The 21,001-nt window shown below is 36.8% G+C and overlaps 1 protein-coding gene across 11 annotated transcripts in view; it reads left to right on the top strand.

Moving 5' to 3' along the window:
• The window catches only part of HACE1 (HECT domain and ankyrin repeat containing E3 ubiquitin protein ligase 1), a 54,200-nt gene extending 39,010 nt beyond the window's left edge, over positions 1-15,190 (top strand). For 6 of the 11 annotated variants that reach the window (XM_054195123.1, XM_054195126.1, XM_054195133.1 and 3 more), the window contains 8 exons: positions 1,924-1,986; positions 3,234-3,430; positions 8,172-8,303; positions 8,996-9,094; positions 9,390-9,460; positions 12,969-13,007; positions 13,751-13,864; positions 14,319-15,190. In XM_054195123.1, coding sequence (XP_054051098.1) covers positions 1,924-1,986; positions 3,234-3,430; positions 8,172-8,303; positions 8,996-9,094; positions 9,390-9,460; positions 12,969-13,007; positions 13,751-13,864; positions 14,319-14,421 — 818 coding nt within the window. In that variant the 3' untranslated portion in view covers positions 14,422-15,190. Of the gene's footprint in view, positions 1-1,923; positions 1,987-3,233; positions 3,431-5,975; positions 6,147-6,709; positions 6,890-8,171; positions 8,304-8,995; positions 9,095-9,389; positions 9,461-12,968; positions 13,008-13,750; positions 13,865-14,318 lie in introns of those variants that run through there. The other 5 variants (XM_054195127.1, XM_054195129.1, XM_054195124.1 and 2 more) reach the window with 4 other exon arrangements.
• The last annotated feature ends 5,811 nt before the right edge of the window (positions 15,191-21,001 follow it).

Below are 21,001 nucleotides of genomic sequence, written 5' to 3' on the forward strand. Positions count from 1 at the left end.
TGTTGCAGCTTGATGGTACAGGCAAGATCTTCCTGACAAAGGGATGCATTTTATTTCTCTCCCTCAGTACTGCCTTCTGCTGCAGGAGAGTGAGTGTATACTTGGCAAATGGCAGTGGAGGACAGCCGATCTGAACAGCACCATGATGGCAGTGCCTCATCAAGCTTCTCTAGTCATTGATCTTCACACAGGAAAGTGGTAGACGTATTTTTATGTGGCACAATTTGGCACTGACTTAAGGGTTGGCCTCAAGAGATTCCTCTGTGTGAGCAGAAGAATGATGCTCACAGGCTGATCTCTGTGATGTATTCACAAATGAGAAAAACGTATTTTTCTGCTGTTCAGTGACACTTTGAGAGTAGTCAAGTGTTGCTCTTGTCACCTCTTTTGAAAATGACTACTAATGAATTTGAATTAATTTCTAGTTTGAATCATGATTATATGCTGGATTTGTTGGTTTCTGAATTGATAAGATGACCTATTGTTTACTCTTTTTTTTTTTTTTTTTTTTTCTTTTCCCTGCTGGAGTAACTATTGCAAACCAAACAGCAGCAAGTAGTCTCTGTTAATAAGATCTCACCAATCCCTCTTACTAAGGTCTTGTCATTCTGTTGAATAGGCATCCTGGAACTCTCTAGAGACTTGTGCATGTTCAATTTCTTTTAAGTTCACAGGTTTTTATCACTTCTTGTTACTTAATGGAGACAGAGAATTGGGAAAAATTACACCTCCACTTCCCAGAGTAGTTGCCTTTTCTGCATCACAGTGGTTTGTTTAAACCTTTCCAAGTCTTTCTCCCTCAGATTTGTGCATCTCTTCTTTCCTTGCTTAAGGAACCTGAGTTGCACAGCAGCAGATGCTCCTGAGGGATTTTTGTTTTATTTTTGTTTCAAGTTCAGCTATGGGTTATGCTAACTGTTGTTCATGCCAAATACAAGTTACCAGGTTACAGACATAGGGATTCCATTCAGCTACTTGTCAGGCCTTAAGTAGTGGAGTATGAAATCTTTTGAAGCCTGAGACCATTTCCATTCCTTTGCACCGAGATCCTTGTTTTCCGTAGCCTTTCCTGTTGATGGCACTGAATCCACCAGTTGTGTGGTAAGATCTCCTGTATCTGAGGAAGAGGAGCTCTTCTCTTTAGTGAACAGACATGATGAGGAAGTACCTTAATTAGGAGCTGAAACCTGTATGAACAAGTATGGCCACGTTTTTGAGACTCAGGTGGGTGCATCACCTTTTTTCACTGTGGTGGCTTGAGATCTTTCTGCAACAATGTCTGGTAGGCAACGAAAGATCACCAACTTAAGTGACGACCCAGCTAACACACAATTAATATGCTTTATAATGTTAGATACATAGCTTGCCTGATTTCTTTTTGTTCTGTTAAATCAAACCTTATTCTATATTTCCTCCTGTTCATAAGGGCTGCGCTGTGCTACAGATGTAAAACTGAGGCAGAAATATAGTCAGAAATTAGTAAGGCCTCTTAGGTTTGTTTTTCTCAAGCTGCCTATCTGTCTGCCCTCTGCTAAAACAAGAGAGAAGATAGTTTCACTAGTGCAGTTGTCCAGTTACTTTGTATTTTTTTCTAAGTACCAATTACTTTTCTGTTTGGAAAAGGAAACTTCCAACACAGGAAGACATGTAGCAGATAAATTCCTGGCTGTGCTATTTGCTGTTAGACTTAAGTCTGCTCTTTCCCGATATAATATAAAATACTCCTTGAAATGGCATAAACATAAAAAATGAAAATTAATTTCTGGGTCAGTGTATATATCAAGCTGGAGGCCTTAAATCCTTGAATACTTACTGAACTTGTCTCAGAGCTCACCTGTGGTATCTTTTTGAAGTTGTGTTGCACAGAAATACCTGTTTATCACAAATATGCTAAGGTAGATTTCTTTTCCTTTTCAAACTCAGGTGCCCTAAGGGCATATCAAGAGAAAGCTACACAGTATTTCATGGGATTCAAATTTTGTCCTGGTAAATCTGACAGAGTTTCTTTAAAACTGCCTGGCTTGAGCCTGTTGATTGGCAAAATATCTGTCAAGCAAATGTGTGAGCTTAGTGCTTTTGTCTCACACCATGCTGACTATGAGTGTAGTCTCATCATAACACTCTAGTTCAGTTTCTTCTCTAAAGGAGTCTCCGATTCCTACTTTTCAATCTGCTTCTTTTCCTACGTGTTTTGCTTATATCCCTCAGAGACATCGTTATTTCCACATTTCATATGTGAAATGTGCATATGCGTACTAGTTGGCAAAACTGAAAGTCCTCTAGAAACTACTAGACAGCTGTTAGATTCTTTTTTTTTTTTTGAGAGAGAAATGACAGTGAAAATTCATTAGTAAATACTCTCTCCCTCTCGTTAACTGGAACGTTGCTTGATTTTTTTTTTTTTATTAGAAAAACAACATCTTACAGCTTGTGTACGTGCCACTTCAGCCCTAGTCAGTTCTTCCAGGGAAATACTATAACAGTTTTTGCATTTACATGTTTGCACCGGTTGCTAACCTTTGAATTTTGTGTTGCTCTCTGGGGTACTGCTTCTTCAGTCTGTAGCGTGCTAAGACCTTTACTAATCGGCATCCTGGTGACATTTCACAATGCACAGAAAATGGTGAAGCAAAGAGAGTAATTCCCGATAGTTTTTTTCAACTGAATATTAGGTCTCATAGCAAACATGATTAAAAAGAAAAAAAAATGAAGAGCAAAAGAATTTTCTAAGTACAGAAAAGTTGTCTTCATTTTTTTTTTCCCCAGTTATAAATCCTTTTCTGAGGGAAAAGATACTTTTGTATAGAGAAATATGGTATTTGGGTTTCTAAAAGCTATGTAGAAAACCTAAAAAATTTTTTTTTGGAAACTCATTTAACATTGTGTGTTCTGTATGGTTAGATGCTTTTACTGAAATACATTAGCGAACTAAAATTCTGCAAACTGTTGTTGCTTGAGTGGTATGCTATTTGCTGCACTGGGAAGAAAAACATACAGAGGAAACTTGATTCTTTTATACTTTTAAGATGTAGTAGTACATCTTAAAACATACTACATCTGTGTAGTAAGTACAGTTCTGCTGTAGTTCGTAATGGTGAATCTTTTCCCCTTTTCCTATTACTGCATTATTCCAGTTTCTCTCTAGAGGGCAATCTTCTACCATATATTAAGTTTGGAATGCTTTTTGCTTTATCCTGTTTATTTGTTTTTTTTGGTCTCTCTGTTTTTTCTAGGTATACCTGTAAATTATCAGGATGTAGCATCTATTGATCCAGAGTATGCAAAGAACTTGCAGTGGATTTTAGATAATGATATCAGTGATCTGGGTTTAGAGCTGACCTTCTCTGTTGAGACTGATGTGTTTGGAGCAATGGAAGAAGTACCATTGAAGCCAGGCGGTGCAAGTATACTTGTTACACAGGAAAACAAGGTGAGTATACAGGTTTATTCAGAAGTTGATAGTATAAGAAAAACAAGTGAATAACTGAAAGCATAAATGGTATACCCATCTTGAAAGAAATACACAAAATAGAAAAGCTGCCGACGCTCTTCCCCCTTTTTCTAGCTTTTCTAGTTATAGAAATAGTACTATTTAAAATCTCTGTAAACGTTCAGGTTTGAGGAGGTTTGAGGTTCTTTCTGACAGAACTGTTGGAAGGAAAATAGGGTCAGCTTTAAATGAAGGGTTTATTTTAAAAGTTACAAATATTCCTAAAGTTAAGTTGTGGGTATATATACTAGGAAGGTAAAACAGTAGCAATTGCTAAAAGAAAAATTGTAGGTGATGTTGCAAAGTGTGCTGCGTGCTAGGGCAGTCTATGGTGCTGGATTGCTCTACAGTAACATATGGATAATTGACAGAGTAAAAGGCTGCAGGAAGCTTTTTCAGCCATTTGCAAGTCACTCAGTGTGTATAGAAATATATATAGAAATATATAGATAGAAATAAAATAAACCTTTTTAATTTACTTTAATAGGGGCAGTTTGTAAAATCCCTGAGTTCTCTGCAGCATTAGTTCAAAAACAGATATGTAAAAATACAGGCAGATTTTGAAAATCATCTAAAAATTAAGATGGACATCAGTCTAATTGAATTCTGCAGTTACCCACTAGATAGTTCTGAGTAACTGCAGGAGTGCCATGGGCAGACCTGCAATTTTTTGTATCATTGACTCTTTTGGTCCTTATGTCTGCTTTGTGTTTTGGTTTTCATTTGTACTGAGCTAGCCTAAACTTGCTTTGTGTCCACAGTATTCATTCAGCTCTGCCAGTCTCGTAGACAGCTGCTGTATTAGTAAATGACCGCTTGGTGCCAGCATTTGTTCTAACTTTTAGTTCATGTTGGAGCAATTGGCACTTGCTTCTTGTATGCTTAATCCTCGCTTTCATTAAGGTAGAGTGTCATTCCAATAACAGGAATACGTATTATTAGCCTGATTCTGCACTGTTTCCTGCAATATAGTCATTCATGAAAGAACACAGATGGTAAAACAAGTCTAATTGTGAAGGCAGTGGATGAATAATTTCTTTATAACATATCAGAGAAAGCAAGGCTGTTGATTCTTGTTTCTGGGCAGTCTTAGCTTCTCAATACATAAAATAGATGTATGTGACATAAATTGTGGTTTGATAGCAAATTTTTAAAAGTTGTTATCAGTTAGCATGAAATTGGAAGTTTGCCCACGCGAGGATACCCTCAGTCATTAGTAGTTTACATTGCTCTGTTAACTTCTGGCTTGGGGTGTAGACTAAAAAGGGTGGTTGAACGTGTGTAGAACAGATGCCTCCATTCTAGCTCATCAGCTTTCCTCAGCTGTGGCAAGAGGGGACAGGAGTGTGTGTAGCTTCTATTTGAAAGGTGGTAAGAAACAGATGGCTGTTGTGGTAGCTTTGAAACTGTTAATATTAGTTGATTTTTGAATTTGAAGCTGCAAAGTGTGAAGTCAACAAACATCCGTAAGATGGCACTGTCTCTTGTTCACTGATTTTTTTTTTTTTTTTTTTTGACAGTGGCAAGCCAAATTGCTTAAAACTAGATCTGTATTTTAAATGGCATTTGGGGATTTTTCCCAATTTCTTTAAGTTGACGTGTTTTTGCAGTATGTTTAAGCTTAGCAGTTCTAACAGGTTAAACAGGAAAGTCTCTACTTTACTTTATAAAACATCTTTTTTTCCTGCAAGAGATATCTTTCTTCTGCCTTTACCCGAAGAATAAAAGATTGCTGTTTAAAACTCATTCTATTTGCTATACCTCTGGGAGAAGAGAATTCAGCTTCTAAAGGAATTTGCTGCGTAGGCACACTAGCAGATTACCTGTTTAAAGGATAGCATTTTTTAAAAAAGGAAATTGAGTGACTCTCCATTCCTTAAAAAACCCCAACCAAACCCACGAAAAAAAAATAAAAATGCCAAAACTAAACACCCCCCACACCTCCCCACCCACGAAATCACCCGAACAATCCATCTCCCTCTTACTGAAAACGAAAATAAAGAGAGTAAATGCCCCATTGAGGAGCGGTAGTAATAGCTGTTTGTAAAAAGCTGCTTTCTTTGAACAAGGGAATTTTCGTTTTAAACATCAGCTGTGTAATAGGTGAATGGTTGTAGGACCATATGACACAAATGTTCCAGTCTTGCAACTGCAAGGTCCATGTAGCTCCAACTGAAGTATTGGTTATAGGAGTGGTTCAGCTGCCTTTTGTCATGGTAATGGAGAGACTTCAAAGCAAAAAGTCAGGCTTTCTCCAGCGTCCATGCTAAGCGTTTCTCTTTGTTCTTTGCTGTGTATATTTTTGCAGCTTTCTACTTACTTTTTAGGAAAAAATAAAATTAGAGCTAGACCATATGCTATTTTAAAAACAATGGTGCAAATCTCCACAATCCTGTGGTGCTCTCTGTCCTCCCAGGACTTCTCTATCTGTGAGCTGGCTGTGCTGTTTGGCCGTAAAAAAAAAATTACTTTTTTTTTCAAACAGCTTTGGAATGGAGCCGCTCTCTGAACATCATAATGAACATTGATCCTCGTCTCACAGTATATGGGGTTGTGAAATCGGGGAAGCACGATCTCAGCTTGATTTACGTCAAAGGAAAATACAGCTCAACCCCTCACCCAAACTAGACTTTGTCATCATATTTGTGATGCCTGTGTATGTTCAATCAAATCTCCCTTCTTAAAAGAAGGCTGGATTGTAGCTTTTATGCACTATGTAGGAATGCATATGTAGATCTGAAATTATGTAGATATTTCTGTTTTGTAATGTGCTCCTAAGGCTTGTGAGAGGGAATAAAATGTAAACGAAGTGAAAAGAGGGAAAAACAAATTGACCAGTTTTTTGACCGGCATATATTATGTAAATTCTGTGGTACAGGTCCTTCAGTATGCGCCAGTGCTGATAGGATGCTCGGTTGTTCCGGGCTGTTTAAAACATTTCTTGTTACACCTAAAGCACAGCAACTGTTTTCTCTCATAACAAAAGTGTTTTAATGTAAATATTTTTGTAATGCAGAAAACAAGTTTGTCCTTTTTTTTTCTATTAGATCTTTTTAAAATAAGATTGTGAATTTTTGTTTCTACAGCCCTGTTTTCTGACTAGCCTAATTTATGTAACAGCAATTTAAGACATGTAAAACAAGTATTTCTGATCATTGAAGACCAGTGTTAATGCTACTTCTAATCCTGATGTTGCTAAAGTTTCTGATTTTTTCCTAGAGCACATAAGATGTCTTCACAGAGACTGACTTTTGTCTAGTGCAGTTAATTTCCTTTGGCTACCCCTACAATTCCTTAGAGAAGGGAGGTGTCTTCAGTTCCACTGACAGTAGAAGCAACGTAGGGAGATTACTAGATTGAAACTAGATTTTTGGGAACAGCTCTGCATTTGAAGATATGATTAGGTAATGTTCTTCCTCTTCAGAGCACTTCACAAATTAATTGTCTTCTCACTTTAATAAAATGGTAGTAATGCATTTAAAAATATCTTCCAACTGTAAAGCAAGTGGCAACCCCTCTATACTTCTGTGAATGTAAGGAGCTGCCTTGGAAAAATACCCTGTTTTCTGAAAGGGGAGAAAGAAAAAATGCTTGGTTGCTTTTGTGCAGGTTCAGAACCTAAAAGTTTAGGTTAATGTTTTCTAAAATTAAAAATCAAGGTAGTCTATTTATAAGATTAGTGTCTTGAAGGAAGGTGATAGTTGAGATGGTTTAATTGGGAGTTATGTTTCATGATTTCATTATTAAAAAACATGATTAGGAAGCCAAATCATTACTTTGAAACTGAATACCTTAAAGAATCTAGGAATAAATTTTGTTCTCAAGTAGAAATCTCTTTTCTTGAGTAAAGAAGCTTTATTAGAGTAGCATAGTTTTGTCAGGGTAGATGAGACATGTTTATACAGATTTAATGTAGTCACTTTTGTCTCTCTCATTCTAAAAACCTTCCTCCATTAACTGCCTCCTAGGCTTTTGTGTTTTAAACAAAAGCAAAGTTCTGGTGGATTCCTTTTCTAACTGGCATCTTTAAAGGGGACAGAGCCCCCAGATCTCTAAAGCATGCAGTTTATGATATTGTCTAGTCACATGGTTATGCTATAAATGCTTTTCTATTTTCTTGTTTTCCTTTTTAAAAACTGAGGAGATTTTCAAGACTTTCTTAAAAAAAAAATCAGTTGTTATTCTGTTAGACTGGGAGGTAGCAATTAGGCTTTTTGTCTCACAAATATTCCTTCATAAGTTTACCCTTTTTCCTGAGTTATGTCAGTTTGCTTAATAGAATATTTTTCTTTACAAGTATTGCCTTGTTTATGTCCTTAGATGATCACAACCATGGTTGTATTAGATGCAGGCACGACAAACTAAGTTTTATTCACTTCCTTTGTCTTAATCCAAATCCCTGTGTTTTGACTGGTTTGTGTTACGATTTAAACAATTTTGTTTGGGAATTTTCTGTGGAAGGAAGGAAGGGGGAAGAGCAGAAGGGGCTCTGAACTCTGAGGGGCCTTCTGAATTATTTTGGGTTGCTTCTGTCCGTGGAAAGTGCATAGGGACTCTTAATATTTTACAGTAGATGATATTTATAATGTATTGAGGACTGCATTTGTGTGTGTGGGAGAGTTTGCATGAGCACTATGTATTTGTGCTGTTGTATATCTTAATGTAATTTTCTGTGTTGCAGGCTGAGTATGTCCAGCTTGTCACAGAGCTTAGAATGACAAGAGCCATTCAGCCTCAGATAAATGCCTTCTTACAAGGCTTCCATATGTTCATTCCACCATCTTTGATCCAGCTTTTTGATGAATATGAACTGGTAAGCAAAAATGTCTATGCTTCTTGAAAATACTTTGTTCAGCATACTTCATCAGTGGTGTAGTGACGTAGATGTAAAGCTCAGTACCCAAAAAATAAACATTTTGTACCTTTCACTTTTTTCCTGGGCATCTATCAGTGAGGATCACAATATGTGTATTTCTGCTTATCCTGTTTACTTGAATGACCATCTTCCCTCACATGCCAGCGATAAATGCCTTGAATTGTAATTTCAAAGTGGGATCAGCATATTGTGGCCTTCAAACCTTTTCATATTTTCTTTCAGAAGTACAGAAGTTCTTTAAAAGAAAGGAGGTGGTGTCTATTATTGTCTTGACTTTTCTGAGTCACAAAATCAAATTCCAATTAAGTTTTTGTGGTGGTTTGATCTTCTGTAACCAAGGAATCTTAAGTCATGCCAAAACTCAGAGCTTTTTTCTTTTAGGTTCTTTGGCAATAATTTCTACATCTTGATGCTATGTGCTTGAATTTAAACAGATCACATGAAGTTACTTGAATTCAAGAATCTTCTTGTATTAAAATTTAGTTGTAGATTCCATGAGGTTGCAACTAAACAGAAAAAGCACTGTAATTTTTGTACTTCTTAAAGCATTACTTTTTAAAATAGCATAAACACTTGAAATTAGTGGTTAGTCAGGAGAACTAATCGTAATCTCTGTGCTTCTTCTGAAGGAGCTTTTGTTGTCTGGTATGCCAGAAATTGATGTGAGTGATTGGCTGAAAAATACAGAATACACCAGTGGCTATGAGAGGGGAGACCAAGTTATACAGGTAAAATTATTTTTTTAATAATGTAGACTGTTGCATTTTTAACCCCAAAAAGATGCAGTTGTTTTTGTTGTCAGTTTCTGTGCATGTTTATGGAAGCTTATTTTTACTGAAATTTGTGGACATTTTTTTAATACTATTTTCCTGTATTACGTGACTTGGTTATGTATAAATTTCATATGAAAATTTCCATCATTTAAGTAACAAACACAAATATTCCATTTATTGTTTTACCATTGTCTTTTCAAGTACTGCAACTATTTAATGGAAAATACAAACTAACTTATTTTTCATTTAGTGGTTCTGGGATGTTGTGGAAGAACTAACTCAGGAAGAGAGAGTATTGCTACTACAGTTTGTTACTGGCAGGTGAGAAACTCTTCTGTAACAACACATATGTTGTCTGGATACTCTGAAATAAGTCAAGAGACTTCTGATTACCATACAAGATAATCTAACTAGAAACTGTTTTGCATAGTTTGGTGTTCCATATGTTGATCAAAGTAGACAAAGTGTGTGTTAATACTTTTGCTGCATGTATTGCCAGCAAAATGATTGATTACATATTTATTATACTTGGCTGCTTTGCAAGAGGTCTTTGTATAGTTAAGTTGCTGTCCCAGGCAATTTTTAACAAGGCAGTAGTGAATTTAACTGTGCTTTATATTCTTCTTTCTGCTGCATGTTTATGTGGCTCTTGGCTTCTTCAGTAATCAATATAGGCTTTAATATATGAAATAACTAGGTATCACTTTGGTCAGTGTAAACAGAACATCCTTCTAAAGCTCAGCTGAATTTAACATTAGCGCAGCGTGTCAAGATCAAGTGAAGATGTAACCTTATGCAAGACTGTGTTTGCTTTATATAGGATTTCTGTCCTAAATTCTAGTTGTTCTTCAGGGAAAGCTACTTTTATTTCCCTTATATGGTTTGGGGACAGTGGGGGAAAGTTTTGAGCAATAAATGCCCCTGTGAGCTGGGTGAGTTGCTGAGTTTGTGTATACAGACATTTTGCAAAGTGGATCCATAGACATACATGTGGCACCTGAGCTGTGTAATCAATGTCTCTTTCTGGTGGCAGGTGGAGATTGCACTATCGTCTTTATTTGATGTTCCCTTCATATTCTAGGATTAGTAGAGTAGTTGACCTTTTGTTCATAAGTTTTGTGCTTAAGCAATGGTAAAATACAAATGAAGATCATCAACCTTGTCTTTTATACTAAGGAATTTCACAGTCACGGAGGTATCATCAAATGGCACGGTCTTCAAATGCTATTAGTTTCACTTGATTTATTATGAATTTCATTGTTTTTAGGGATCACAGATAATTTAAGAAGCTAGTTCTGTGCACATCAATCTTTTCTTTTTGCCCTCTGCAGAAACGATTCCTGCAGTTCTAACTGCACAGCTGTGGCACGCCAGCTGCTGGTCTTTCATTTTTAGTGGACTAGTCCATTTCTAAATCTAGATAGCAAATAAGGATCTTTAAGATGTAAGGTCATGTTTCAAATACTTGTTATAACATTCCAAATAGTACTGAAGTGGTATTCACTATTTTCATGCCATTTGGGATAATCTGCTGGGTTCTAAGAGACACTTTCTATCAAGTAAACAATTTTGCTGTCTGATTAATACGTGCTTGAGCACCATTAATTTTGGTCACAAATCACGTACTGACTTGTTTTTACCCATTTCTTGCTAGTAGGAAAGAAATTTTTAGTCTCTCTTCAGAACTCTGGGCTGGAATCTAAAAACAAATTGGTCAGTTTTTTTCTGTATCAGCTAGGAGGAACCCATTGTGGTTTTTCTTCAGTAATGGAAATGTAACATGTATGTTTTCCCATAAAAATTTAGGTTTTGAAAGTTACCTCTAATAGTGGAATGCAGCTGGCATTTTTGCACATAAATCCCCAGACGGTCCTAGTTTCTGGGCATGGAAGATTTAGATGTTGAATTGCCCCGTGAACTAAAATGCCAGTTAGTCTAGTACAGGCCAGTATTTTAAGTAAAATTGTATACCAAAAGTATACCTGATTTTAAACTACGATCTTTTTCTGGTGTCACGCTTCCCTAGTGAAGAATTTGTTTCTGCGTGTACTCATTAGCAGGCTGCATTCAAAATTTTCTTTGTTTTATCCATTTCCCTTTAATCTCTTCTGCATATTCAGTTACTTGATTTTTATTTTTTTTTTTGGTGTCTGTGCGTGAAGTGGTACTATTCTTTTTTTCCAATCAAAGACTATGAAATTAATTTAGCTAATTAAATAAAACAATTACACTTATGATTATGTATTAAGTGTTTCTCTGACGTCTCTAAATATTCCTTAAACTTTGCCTTTTGTCTTTTTCCCCCATTCTTACACCTCTTTCTCTTCGATATAATGAAGTCTTGCTTGGGTAGTTTTGGCAGAGACACCATTCCATTCATCATTCATACCAATTTTGAGCCATTTTTTAAACAGTAAAGTAGTTGTTGTGAGCAATGTTTGAGTAGCAGATTCTGTGTGTTTGGAGGTCTTAGCACACTTAAGAAAAAAAGCCTAAATATTCTTGTGCCTCATGGTGAGGATCTGAAAGTTTACTTATGTGTACCACCTGCTTTTTCTCTGCTGACAGCTGCTTGAGATCATAGCGCCAATTCCACATGCTTTTACTTTTTCCCTCTTGGTCTGTTTGGTGTTTATAATTGTATTTGGCTAAATTATTGTTAATTATCCATTGGCAACTTTTGATCAGCTTTTTAGTTAACAGTTGGAGGGAAATGTTGACAGCTTATCATGATAAATTCTACTTTATTGGTATTCTGTGGATATCAGGATTGCTGTTTTAACTTCTTAGGGGATTGTAGTTTCTGTTGAGTAATAAGCTTTATGCTATATTAAGGGAAATACTGTGTATTTGATAAATATGATAGATATATATGACTACTTTTAATAGTAAAACAAAACATAAGGGAACTGACTTAAAGTATCTCTTCTACACTGTTTTCTTTTTAACTAAATTTATGCAAAATCTGTAAGTGGGGAAAAAAGATAGAAAAGTTAGGATTCAGATGTAAACTTAAACGTTTTAATAGTATTGAAATTTCCAAAGCTATGAAACCATATTGTTGCTCTTGCTGAAGGCTACTTGCACATGCAGTAAGAGAGGTAAGATCTTGGGGTACTATTTGCACATACTTGGAAGGCTTTTTTTACTGTATTGGCAGTGTTTTACTTGGAAAGAAAACTCATTCTTGGAGGCGTAAGTGTGCAGCCATCTGTTACTTCTGAATGTTCAAAGCCCTGATCATACTAAAGATTTTGACCTGTTGTATGAAAAACATTTTAATAAGTTAGATTGTAAAAACTTTTAGCTAATAGTGGGCTGAATGAGAAATTTTCAACAGCTATGTCTGTGTTTTATTGCTAATTTGAATGTGGAATTCTCTTGGTTCATCAGAGGGGGAAAAAAAGTCAGTGAAGGGGAGGCAGCACTGTATTAGAAATGCGAGCCAAAACCATGGTATAAAAGAGTACTGCTGTAAAATCTTTACAACTGTTCTGAACTGTGGCTGTGAGCACAATTCCAATCGTATGTCAGAAATAGTGTGCTGAAAATAATCAGTACTTCCCTCCATAGTGGTTGCCTTATATACCAGTGCTAGAACTATATGCCCAATGTTGCCATCATTAAGGCAGGCGATACAGATTTATGTGTTGGCCACTATAGCTAGCTGTTAAAGGCATGTTGAAAAAGTATTACTGTGAGCTCTGTCCTAGCTCCTTAACATTTGGCAGTAGCAACCTTTACTCTTTTGCATTTTGCCAAGTAGTTTTACTGTGAGTGGAAATATTACTTCATTCTTCTTTTTCATTCTTGCTCCTGGTTTTTACAGTTCCTTTTATTTTGTGGATATGGGAGCATTGTTTTTAATGTAAGTATCTGTAATCCAAAATTCTAACAGCTGTTATATATTTTTTTTTTTGGAAGGTTTTTTCTTTTATCAGATCCTTTCTTTGCTAGCTATAAAAACTGCAGAATAGCTGTGGTTGGAAGTAACTTCTGGAGATTGTCTAGTCCAATCCCGTGCTCAGAGCAGGGTCAGGTAGAGGTGGATGCTCAAAGTCTTGTCCAGCCAGGTTTTGACTGTCTCCAGGGATGCTGACGCCTCAGCTTGTCTGTGCAACTTGTTCCAGTGTTTGACCACCTCACAGTAAAGAAGTTTTTCTTATGTTTAAATGGAAATTTAATGGATTTCAGTTTGTGCTCGTTGCCTCCTGTCCTATCACTTGGGTGCTCCATCTTGATACTTGTGCTCCATCTTACTCATTGCAGTATTCCTTAAACCGTAAATATAAATAACCATAGATGTTTGCCTACACTGAGATAACATTCTGTTACAAAAACTGGTTGTAGAAATGAGTCCTGTTTGCAGACAGAATTCTCTTAAATATCATTCAAACAATTTGATGCCTAATGTAAATGGATGTGTTGTTCAATATTGTAATTAAGAGCATTTAGACAATGAGAATTATGATATGGATAAGAAAGGGGGAACCTTGATAAAAATATTAGTAACTGGTCATGTGTAGCAGTTAGAGGTATTTGCAGTGTAAAGATTATATTTTTTGGCTTATAACATTCTTGTAATGGTCTGATTGCTGTGAATTTTCTCAGTTCCAGGGTGCCTCATGGTGGTTTTGCCCATATAATGGGTGGCAGCGGATTGCAAAATTTTACAATTGCTGCTGTGCCATATACTGCAAATCTTTTACCAACGTCAAGCACATGGTATGTTAACTAGTCTCACTGAAATACCTTCAAAACAGGGCTTTTTCATGTCAGTCACAGTCAGAAGTACAGTTCTTTTGAGTATTTTCTTTAAAAGGCCAAAAAAAAAAATTTAGACAGTTTGTGAAGTATTCACTATCCAACATAAGTGGTAGGTTTTAACCCAGATGATGTTACACTATGTTTACTCTTTGTTTACTACGTCATTTTGCTTAACTAAAGGCAGTGGGATCAGTAAGGGAATATTCAAATTAAATTATTGTATTTACAATTTACTGAAGTGAAAAAAAACCCTAATTTCCTGCAATATATTTGAACGCTCAATGGTACTGTAATGCAGCACAGGTTTGTTTTTCTTCCATAAATGTGACATCTTCAGGGTTTTCTATCAAAATATTTACTGGTGGGTTTATTGCTGAAGTGTGATGTGACTTTTTTTTTTCATTCTTTTCAGTATCAACATGCTGAAGTTACCCGAATACCCAAGTAAAGAAATCCTTAAGGATAGGCTTCTTGTGGCATTGCACTGTGGAAGCTACGGTTATACAATGGCATAATGAACTCTAGAAAACTCATCTGACTACTGATGTGCGATTCAGAGTGGCAGAAGTAATTTTGGAAACTGTCAATAGAAAAGCAGCTTAGATGCTGCAGCCCATTGGCAGGGCTGGGCTTCTGAACTCGTCCAGGATCATCAGCTATTTCCTCCATTATATGTTGTCAAAAGTCACCTTGATACCGTCACAACAAACTTCTCAGTGTGCTGCATTTTCATTTTGTAAAATGACAGATCTGTATGGAAATCAGTTTACATGCTTTTCATTATTGCTTCAGTCTGAATCAGGAGGTTTTGTCAGAATCTCTTTCCACAGTTTACTTTTGATTTTCAACTATATGGTTGAATGAGATGTGTTTTAGTTTACTTTGCACTCAAATGGCATGCGACTAATGGACAGACTTGTACTTTATGCCTCGTTGCATGTGAAAGTGCCGTTTATTTTTGCAGAGAACACTCTATAGAAAGTTCAATTGGGATTTTGTACAATAAGACAAATCTGATGTATTTTCCATTTATTTGCATAGTAACAGAAATAAAATTTTATAACTTTTTAGTACTTCAGTGTATATAGTATGTAAAGATTAGACTGTTATCACTGGAAAAAATAACAGATGAAGTTAATATCTAATTTATATTAGAATTTACACTATATTCTACTAAATATTTAAAGTATTTGTGACTTTATAGTCAACTTGCAGTTTAGAATTTGTAAATATTATTTAAGATCTATATCCATTTGTTTGAATGCCTTTACTCTTTCTTTGACATAATTGTATGTTCAAAAGGTATTATTAAATTTTAATATTTTTTACCAGAATCTGAATGTGACAAGGTTGTGTGTCTTTGTGGGTGGTTTATTCTTTTCTTCCCTCGGGATTTTATTCATCTTACTATAATTTGAATTGTCATGGAAACAGCATTTGAGAAGGCATTGTCAAATTGTATGGATACACATAAGCAAATGCACAAGGAAGGAACTTGAGCTTATTGAGGTTAACAGGCAAGACTATAATAATTAGAATCTCATGTCAAAATTTATATAAAATTAGAATATATTACTCAAAATGTAAAAAGACACAGCAGTGGCTCATCAGCAAGTGTTTTTGATGATAAGCAGCTGCACAGGTTGGGGTAGGTGATGCATTTGCATAACTGCTTTTTAGGGACCCTAGGGTAGATCTACATTATTTTTTTGGTTCAGGTTAGGAGTGTGGGCTTTATTGTTGTTTTGACGGTGATTTTGGTTGTGTTTTTTTTTTTTTTTTTTTTTTTTAAAATTAATCTGGTCATCCCTGCTTGTCATGCTTTTGCTGCAGAGAATGCTAACTGGATTCTCTCCAGGTGAAACTAAACAGAAAAACATGATCCAAAAATGTACCAAATGCTAATGGATGAATAGCTAATTATGTCTACAAGACCTAAGTGATCAGAAGAGGTGATCTGAAGAGTTAGTAAATGAGTTGAGACATAGCGAACCCCCCAGAGACGTAAATTTTAAGGTTCAGGTCCTCAGCACGGTGTTTGCTACTGATCCGTTCATGTTTTCCTACACTAAGTGCCAGTACATGTGTACCCTGAGTTCACCAGCTGATCTGTCTAGGCTGCTTGGTGCTGTTTTATGGGATTTTATTTATTTGTTTTAATCTAAAGCATACATAACCTCTGGTGGTGGGAGAGAGAAATCTGTGGACCACCTGATTCTGTGGTGCCACAGTAATTTTCCTTAGGGCTAAGCTTTACGCTTAGACTTAACTAGCTTTATGTCCCTTCTGGTTCTGTTTGTGCACGTGTAAATGTTGGTTTAAATTCTTACGCGGTGTTTGTGGCTGCGACTTAAGGAGAATACTGCTTTTAGTTAGCAGAAAGAGCAGACCCTTCCAGCAGGGCAATCCAGTGAAAGCTGGCGAGACTGTTGCTTCAGTCGGCAGCGAGATGCCGTTCGTCTCTGGCATGCTCTAGGAAGCTTACGCTGTTTCAATATGTTAGATGTTTGAGGCTGCAGGGGGGTTTAGCGTTTAAATCCCAGTTATCTTGGATCCCTCGGTTAGCAGAAGTACTTCACTGTTCTGCACAGCTGGGCAGTGCTTGGTTCCCTGGCTATAAAGCTGATTTCTGTGTGTGCCTCTGCGAGGTAGATTGATAGCAGGACGGTGTTTTGAGCAATGCAAGGTACTTGTCAGGAATTATGTATTTCTGTTTTCTTTATGTAAACTAGGATTTTATCTTTATCCGAGGGTTTTACTGTAAATGCTGTTGTTCATTAACTACTACACAATCTGTGGTTTTCTTTTTTTTTATTTTTTTTATTTCATGTATTCTGTTTCATGGTAACATTCAGCAGTCTGCAGGAAACAGAAACCTTGCATACTCTGTGTAGTGTCCAAAACATGTCATACCATAAGACTGAGTGAAGGGGAAAAAAGAACCAGATTCTTTTTCTTTTCTTTTTTTTTTTCTTTTCACTTTTGTATTATACCGTAGGTGACATAGGTATCAACAAGCGGAATTTGTTCTCAAACTGTTCCCAAAATGCTCGGCCGCTGGTTTGGAAATGTAACGGAGTGCAGAGTTTTAATGTTCTCAACGCTTGCCTATGACGGATCTCCCTGGTACAGCCTCAGAAATGGTTCGTCAGCAGATTACCCCTTCCTCCCCCATGCCAATGTTACTCATGTCCCCTATGAAGTATCTTGTAGGATTTCTTGTGATATTTGTACCAAATACTCCCTTGATAGGTCAGAATGAAATTTTGTTGAAATACTCCTGGAATAAAAAAAGCACGGTGAAAATGTGTAGAAAATGGGAACAGAGCTCTTAATACTGGACTCTTGGTGTAAGAGCAACCTTGTTGTTGCTCGTTTTGAACGGTCTTTTTTTTTTCCTGCTGAAATGCTAAACAATACTGTCTGCTGCGTTTGACCATGTGAAGTTCACAGGATTTAATTATTGCATTGGAAGACTGTTTTTAGGACACCTGTGGCCTATTAGCAACGGAGTATGAAAAGCCTGTTGAGAAACTATAACTTAATATAGCTTATAGTTTAGAATGATTAATTGGTTTATATTTGTTCTCTCCTACTGTGCCAGAACAAGGCAGGGCGAGTGTTTTATCTCGGAAAGAACAGAACAGATGTCTTGTCAGATCATAGATCATGAGCGCTCATTAACTTTTATTATCTTTATGAAATGTTAGATAGCAAAGCCTAGTTTTTGATGCTTGAAAATGTGTTGTGCATCTAATGTTGCAAAACCATTAAAACCATAAACTGTGAAATGTAGCTTAATGACTTCTACTGTATGTTCCATTGTCGGTACGATTGAAAATGGAATGAGGGGGAGAAGGTGGGTTGGCCCGAATTTTCCAGAAACTTGAAGACCTCTCCATGTACAGTAGAAAAATACTAGGACCATCTCCGCTCTGGAAGTGTGTGAACTCTCTATTTAAGAATATAAACTCAAAATTGTAGTTCTAGTTTAGTTGGATTGTTCTTGAAGTCTAAGGAGCTGATTCAGCTCTGCAAGTGCAGCTCAGTAGTGCCTCAGAGAAGCCTTGCTCTTCCCCTTCCAGGCCTGAGCAGGAGTGGAAGCTCGCTTCATGACATCCAACCTGGATGTACGGCGCATAGAGCAGGGAAGGGCTAAGAAGGTTGCTCAGGTTGCTTTTCTAGAGCTTTTGAATAAATAAATAAAAAACCTTATTTGTCCCTCACAATACACAGACCAGCAATACTCCCTAGGTGTTCCTCCGAGTCTTAACGTGTAGGTGATTTTCCAGTAATACTTCGATGGTGTTGCACAGGAATCAGGTGTAGAAATCGAATGAAGCGCTTGTCATTCCTTTTTTGACACATAGTGGCTTGATCTTTCACTCCGAAGCGAAGTAGTCTTGGCAGTTCTGCCCCCCTGGACGCAAGAGGTCCTTTGCTCTTCAGGCAGTGGAATTCTTTCCCTGGCGCTGGTCACCTTCTGTTCCTCCCAGTGCCCTCTGCCAGGCTGGCGTCCATGGCTGACCAGCAGAATCTGGAGTTCCCTCAATGATCAAGACTTAATTTTTCTAATCGATTGAATCTAAAGAATACAGCTGCTGAATGATCCCAACAGGATTAACTGGTTTTGTAATAAGACAATTTTAGTTCTTTGTGTGACATTCTTGGCATTATTGAAATAGAGTTGCTGAGTTCTGGATTCTTGGTTCAGTAAAGCCCCTGTGTTTGGTGGTTTGGTTGTTATCTACAGTAACCTTGAATTCCTTGCAGTGTACCAATGCTAACTGTGCATCAGCAAATCTTGACAAAAGTCGAGTTTATCAATTGATAAACTTTTCATGTTTCTTCTAGAAGTAAAAAAAAAAACAAAACAGCCCATCGTAATCAGAAGTCTCACTAAGAGCACCCAGTCACCATTTTAAAGACCTTGTCAATAACTGCTTATTATAAAATACTCTATTACATACATGTTTCAAGCAATTCTTAAAATACTAAACGATACTGAAAAAGTACTCTAGCATATCCCACTTTCTAGTACAACTTTTGTGTTGATAATTTTGAAAAGTCCAGTGAAGTCACACAGGAAATATTTTATTTTTTTAGGCACCTTTATGAAGAAGGCAGACAGCTAGTGAATTAAGGAATGCCTTATCTTAGTAGCTTGTTCCTGTTGTAACACCACCGCGGTCTCCAGAGCAGAGACAGAGACAATCTTTACCTTAAATGGCTTATTGTCTGTAAAAAGAGGTGGGATTTCCTGTGGTACATTTTTTTCCTTTCCTAAGGTGCCATTTTCCTTCGGTGTCTTAGCTTTTGGGGAGTGGGTTTCATCTGGGGGGAAAAGGCAAAGGAGGAGGAATACTTCCTGGCCTAGTGATGGGGGAAGCAGAGGAGAAAGATGAGATCGAACAGAGCGATGCCCGTAGTTTAAGGGAGGAGTCTTCCATAAGGTCAGATGTCTGATGTCTGCCTAATGCTGTTACACCAGAGTGGAAAGCAGGACTTCTTCAAGGTCTCTTTTCTCTCTTTTTTTTCCCACGTTGCACGCTTCTCTCTTTATGCATCTTATACGGAAATTGTTGGATCACGATAGATGTCAACCTCGAGTCTCAATCAAGAGAGATGTGAGGGAGGGACAAAAAGGAAGACAGGATAGATTCTAAAAGAAATGGGAGATGGTGTCAGTATATCACTGGAACAGCCGTTTGCCTTGGAAGCCTTGCACTACTCAGTGCCTACAAACCCTTCTCATGCAAGATTATTTTCTAGGAGCCGCTCTTTCTACAGAAAGTCTTTCTGGAGTGGGTACTTCAGGCAGCCAAAAAGCTGCAGCATTAAATTGAACATATTGCTTTATTGACTGCCATTCTGGTATCCTCTATTCCAGGTAGTAAGTAATCGGTTCCCTTTGCAGGAGTCAGAAAACAAAGAATTTGGAAAACAAAAAACTACCTCTATGGGAATTTTTCTTGCACGTTAGAAAGAATGCTTGAGGAAAACCAGCTGATTAATTAACAGACTGAAAAATATGAACTGTGGTAAGAGGAAATGGATGACCCTGTCTTAATTGTTACCGGGCAGGCACAGTGATCTGTGTTAAGTGCCTTTTATCTCCACCACAAGCTTTTGGAATGTGATGTAGACGTTCAAGACTGGAGAACAAGACAGTGTTTTCCTGAGACAGCTTTTCAGAACGTAAAGGCTAGTTTCTTTTTCTTTATAGTTTCCATGCTACATTATATATAATTTATAACAATAAATATTTAAATAAGTATAAACCAACAATATATATTAAATATACACATTACATAAGCCCAAAGCATTTGAATTACACATCACATGTTTTAAATATCTATACAATATTATTAGTACTACTATAGTAAAATGCTACATACCAGAGCGTTTTAGGCTGTGGAGATTTTGTTTTCTTCGATTAATGCTACTAACTGGATGATTTTTGTATGGATTAAATAAAGCAGGCTTTCACTGTTAGCCTTGTGGTTGGAGACGTACGTTTCCGCGTTCTTTACCTTCATTTTGAAAGAGTGGGTGGGTGTTCAGTGAGGCTGTTGGAATTGTGGGCAAATCAGTAGTTTGTGTATGCAGCTGTTGTTACTAAGAATTTTTAGCATGTCCGTAGAAGAGTATTTTTGCAGTTAAGAAGTAAAATTGGCCAACTACTAAACTGATGCTAAGAACCAAAGCTTTAAATCAACTAGATTAAACTTCCTCAGGGATTCTTGAGTTGTAAAGATAAGTGCTTTTCAAGTCAGAACATCTGTTTGTACCCAGACTTACTATAGATAATCATACAGCTGATAGTCTAGAGACTGTGATACATGTTTTATAGACACACTTGTCAATTCAACAATTTCTTTACTCTCTAAGGACAATAACAGAGTTAATGTACTTCTGTGGGATGACGTGTAGCTTAGAGGCAGTAGGAATCAAACCACACAAGTAAATCTAGTATAAGGTTACTGGCTTACTCTTATACTTGGTTTCGTTTGAAAATTGTTCTATACAGTTGGGTAGGTTGAAACATTTCTAGTTACGCGTATAAAGCAGTATTTATAGTTTTAGTTATAAAAA

This window comes from Rissa tridactyla, chromosome 3, assembly GCF_028500815.1.
Source record: "Rissa tridactyla isolate bRisTri1 chromosome 3, bRisTri1.patW.cur.20221130, whole genome shotgun sequence".
Classification (NCBI taxonomy): Eukaryota; Metazoa; Chordata; class Aves; order Charadriiformes; family Laridae; genus Rissa; species Rissa tridactyla.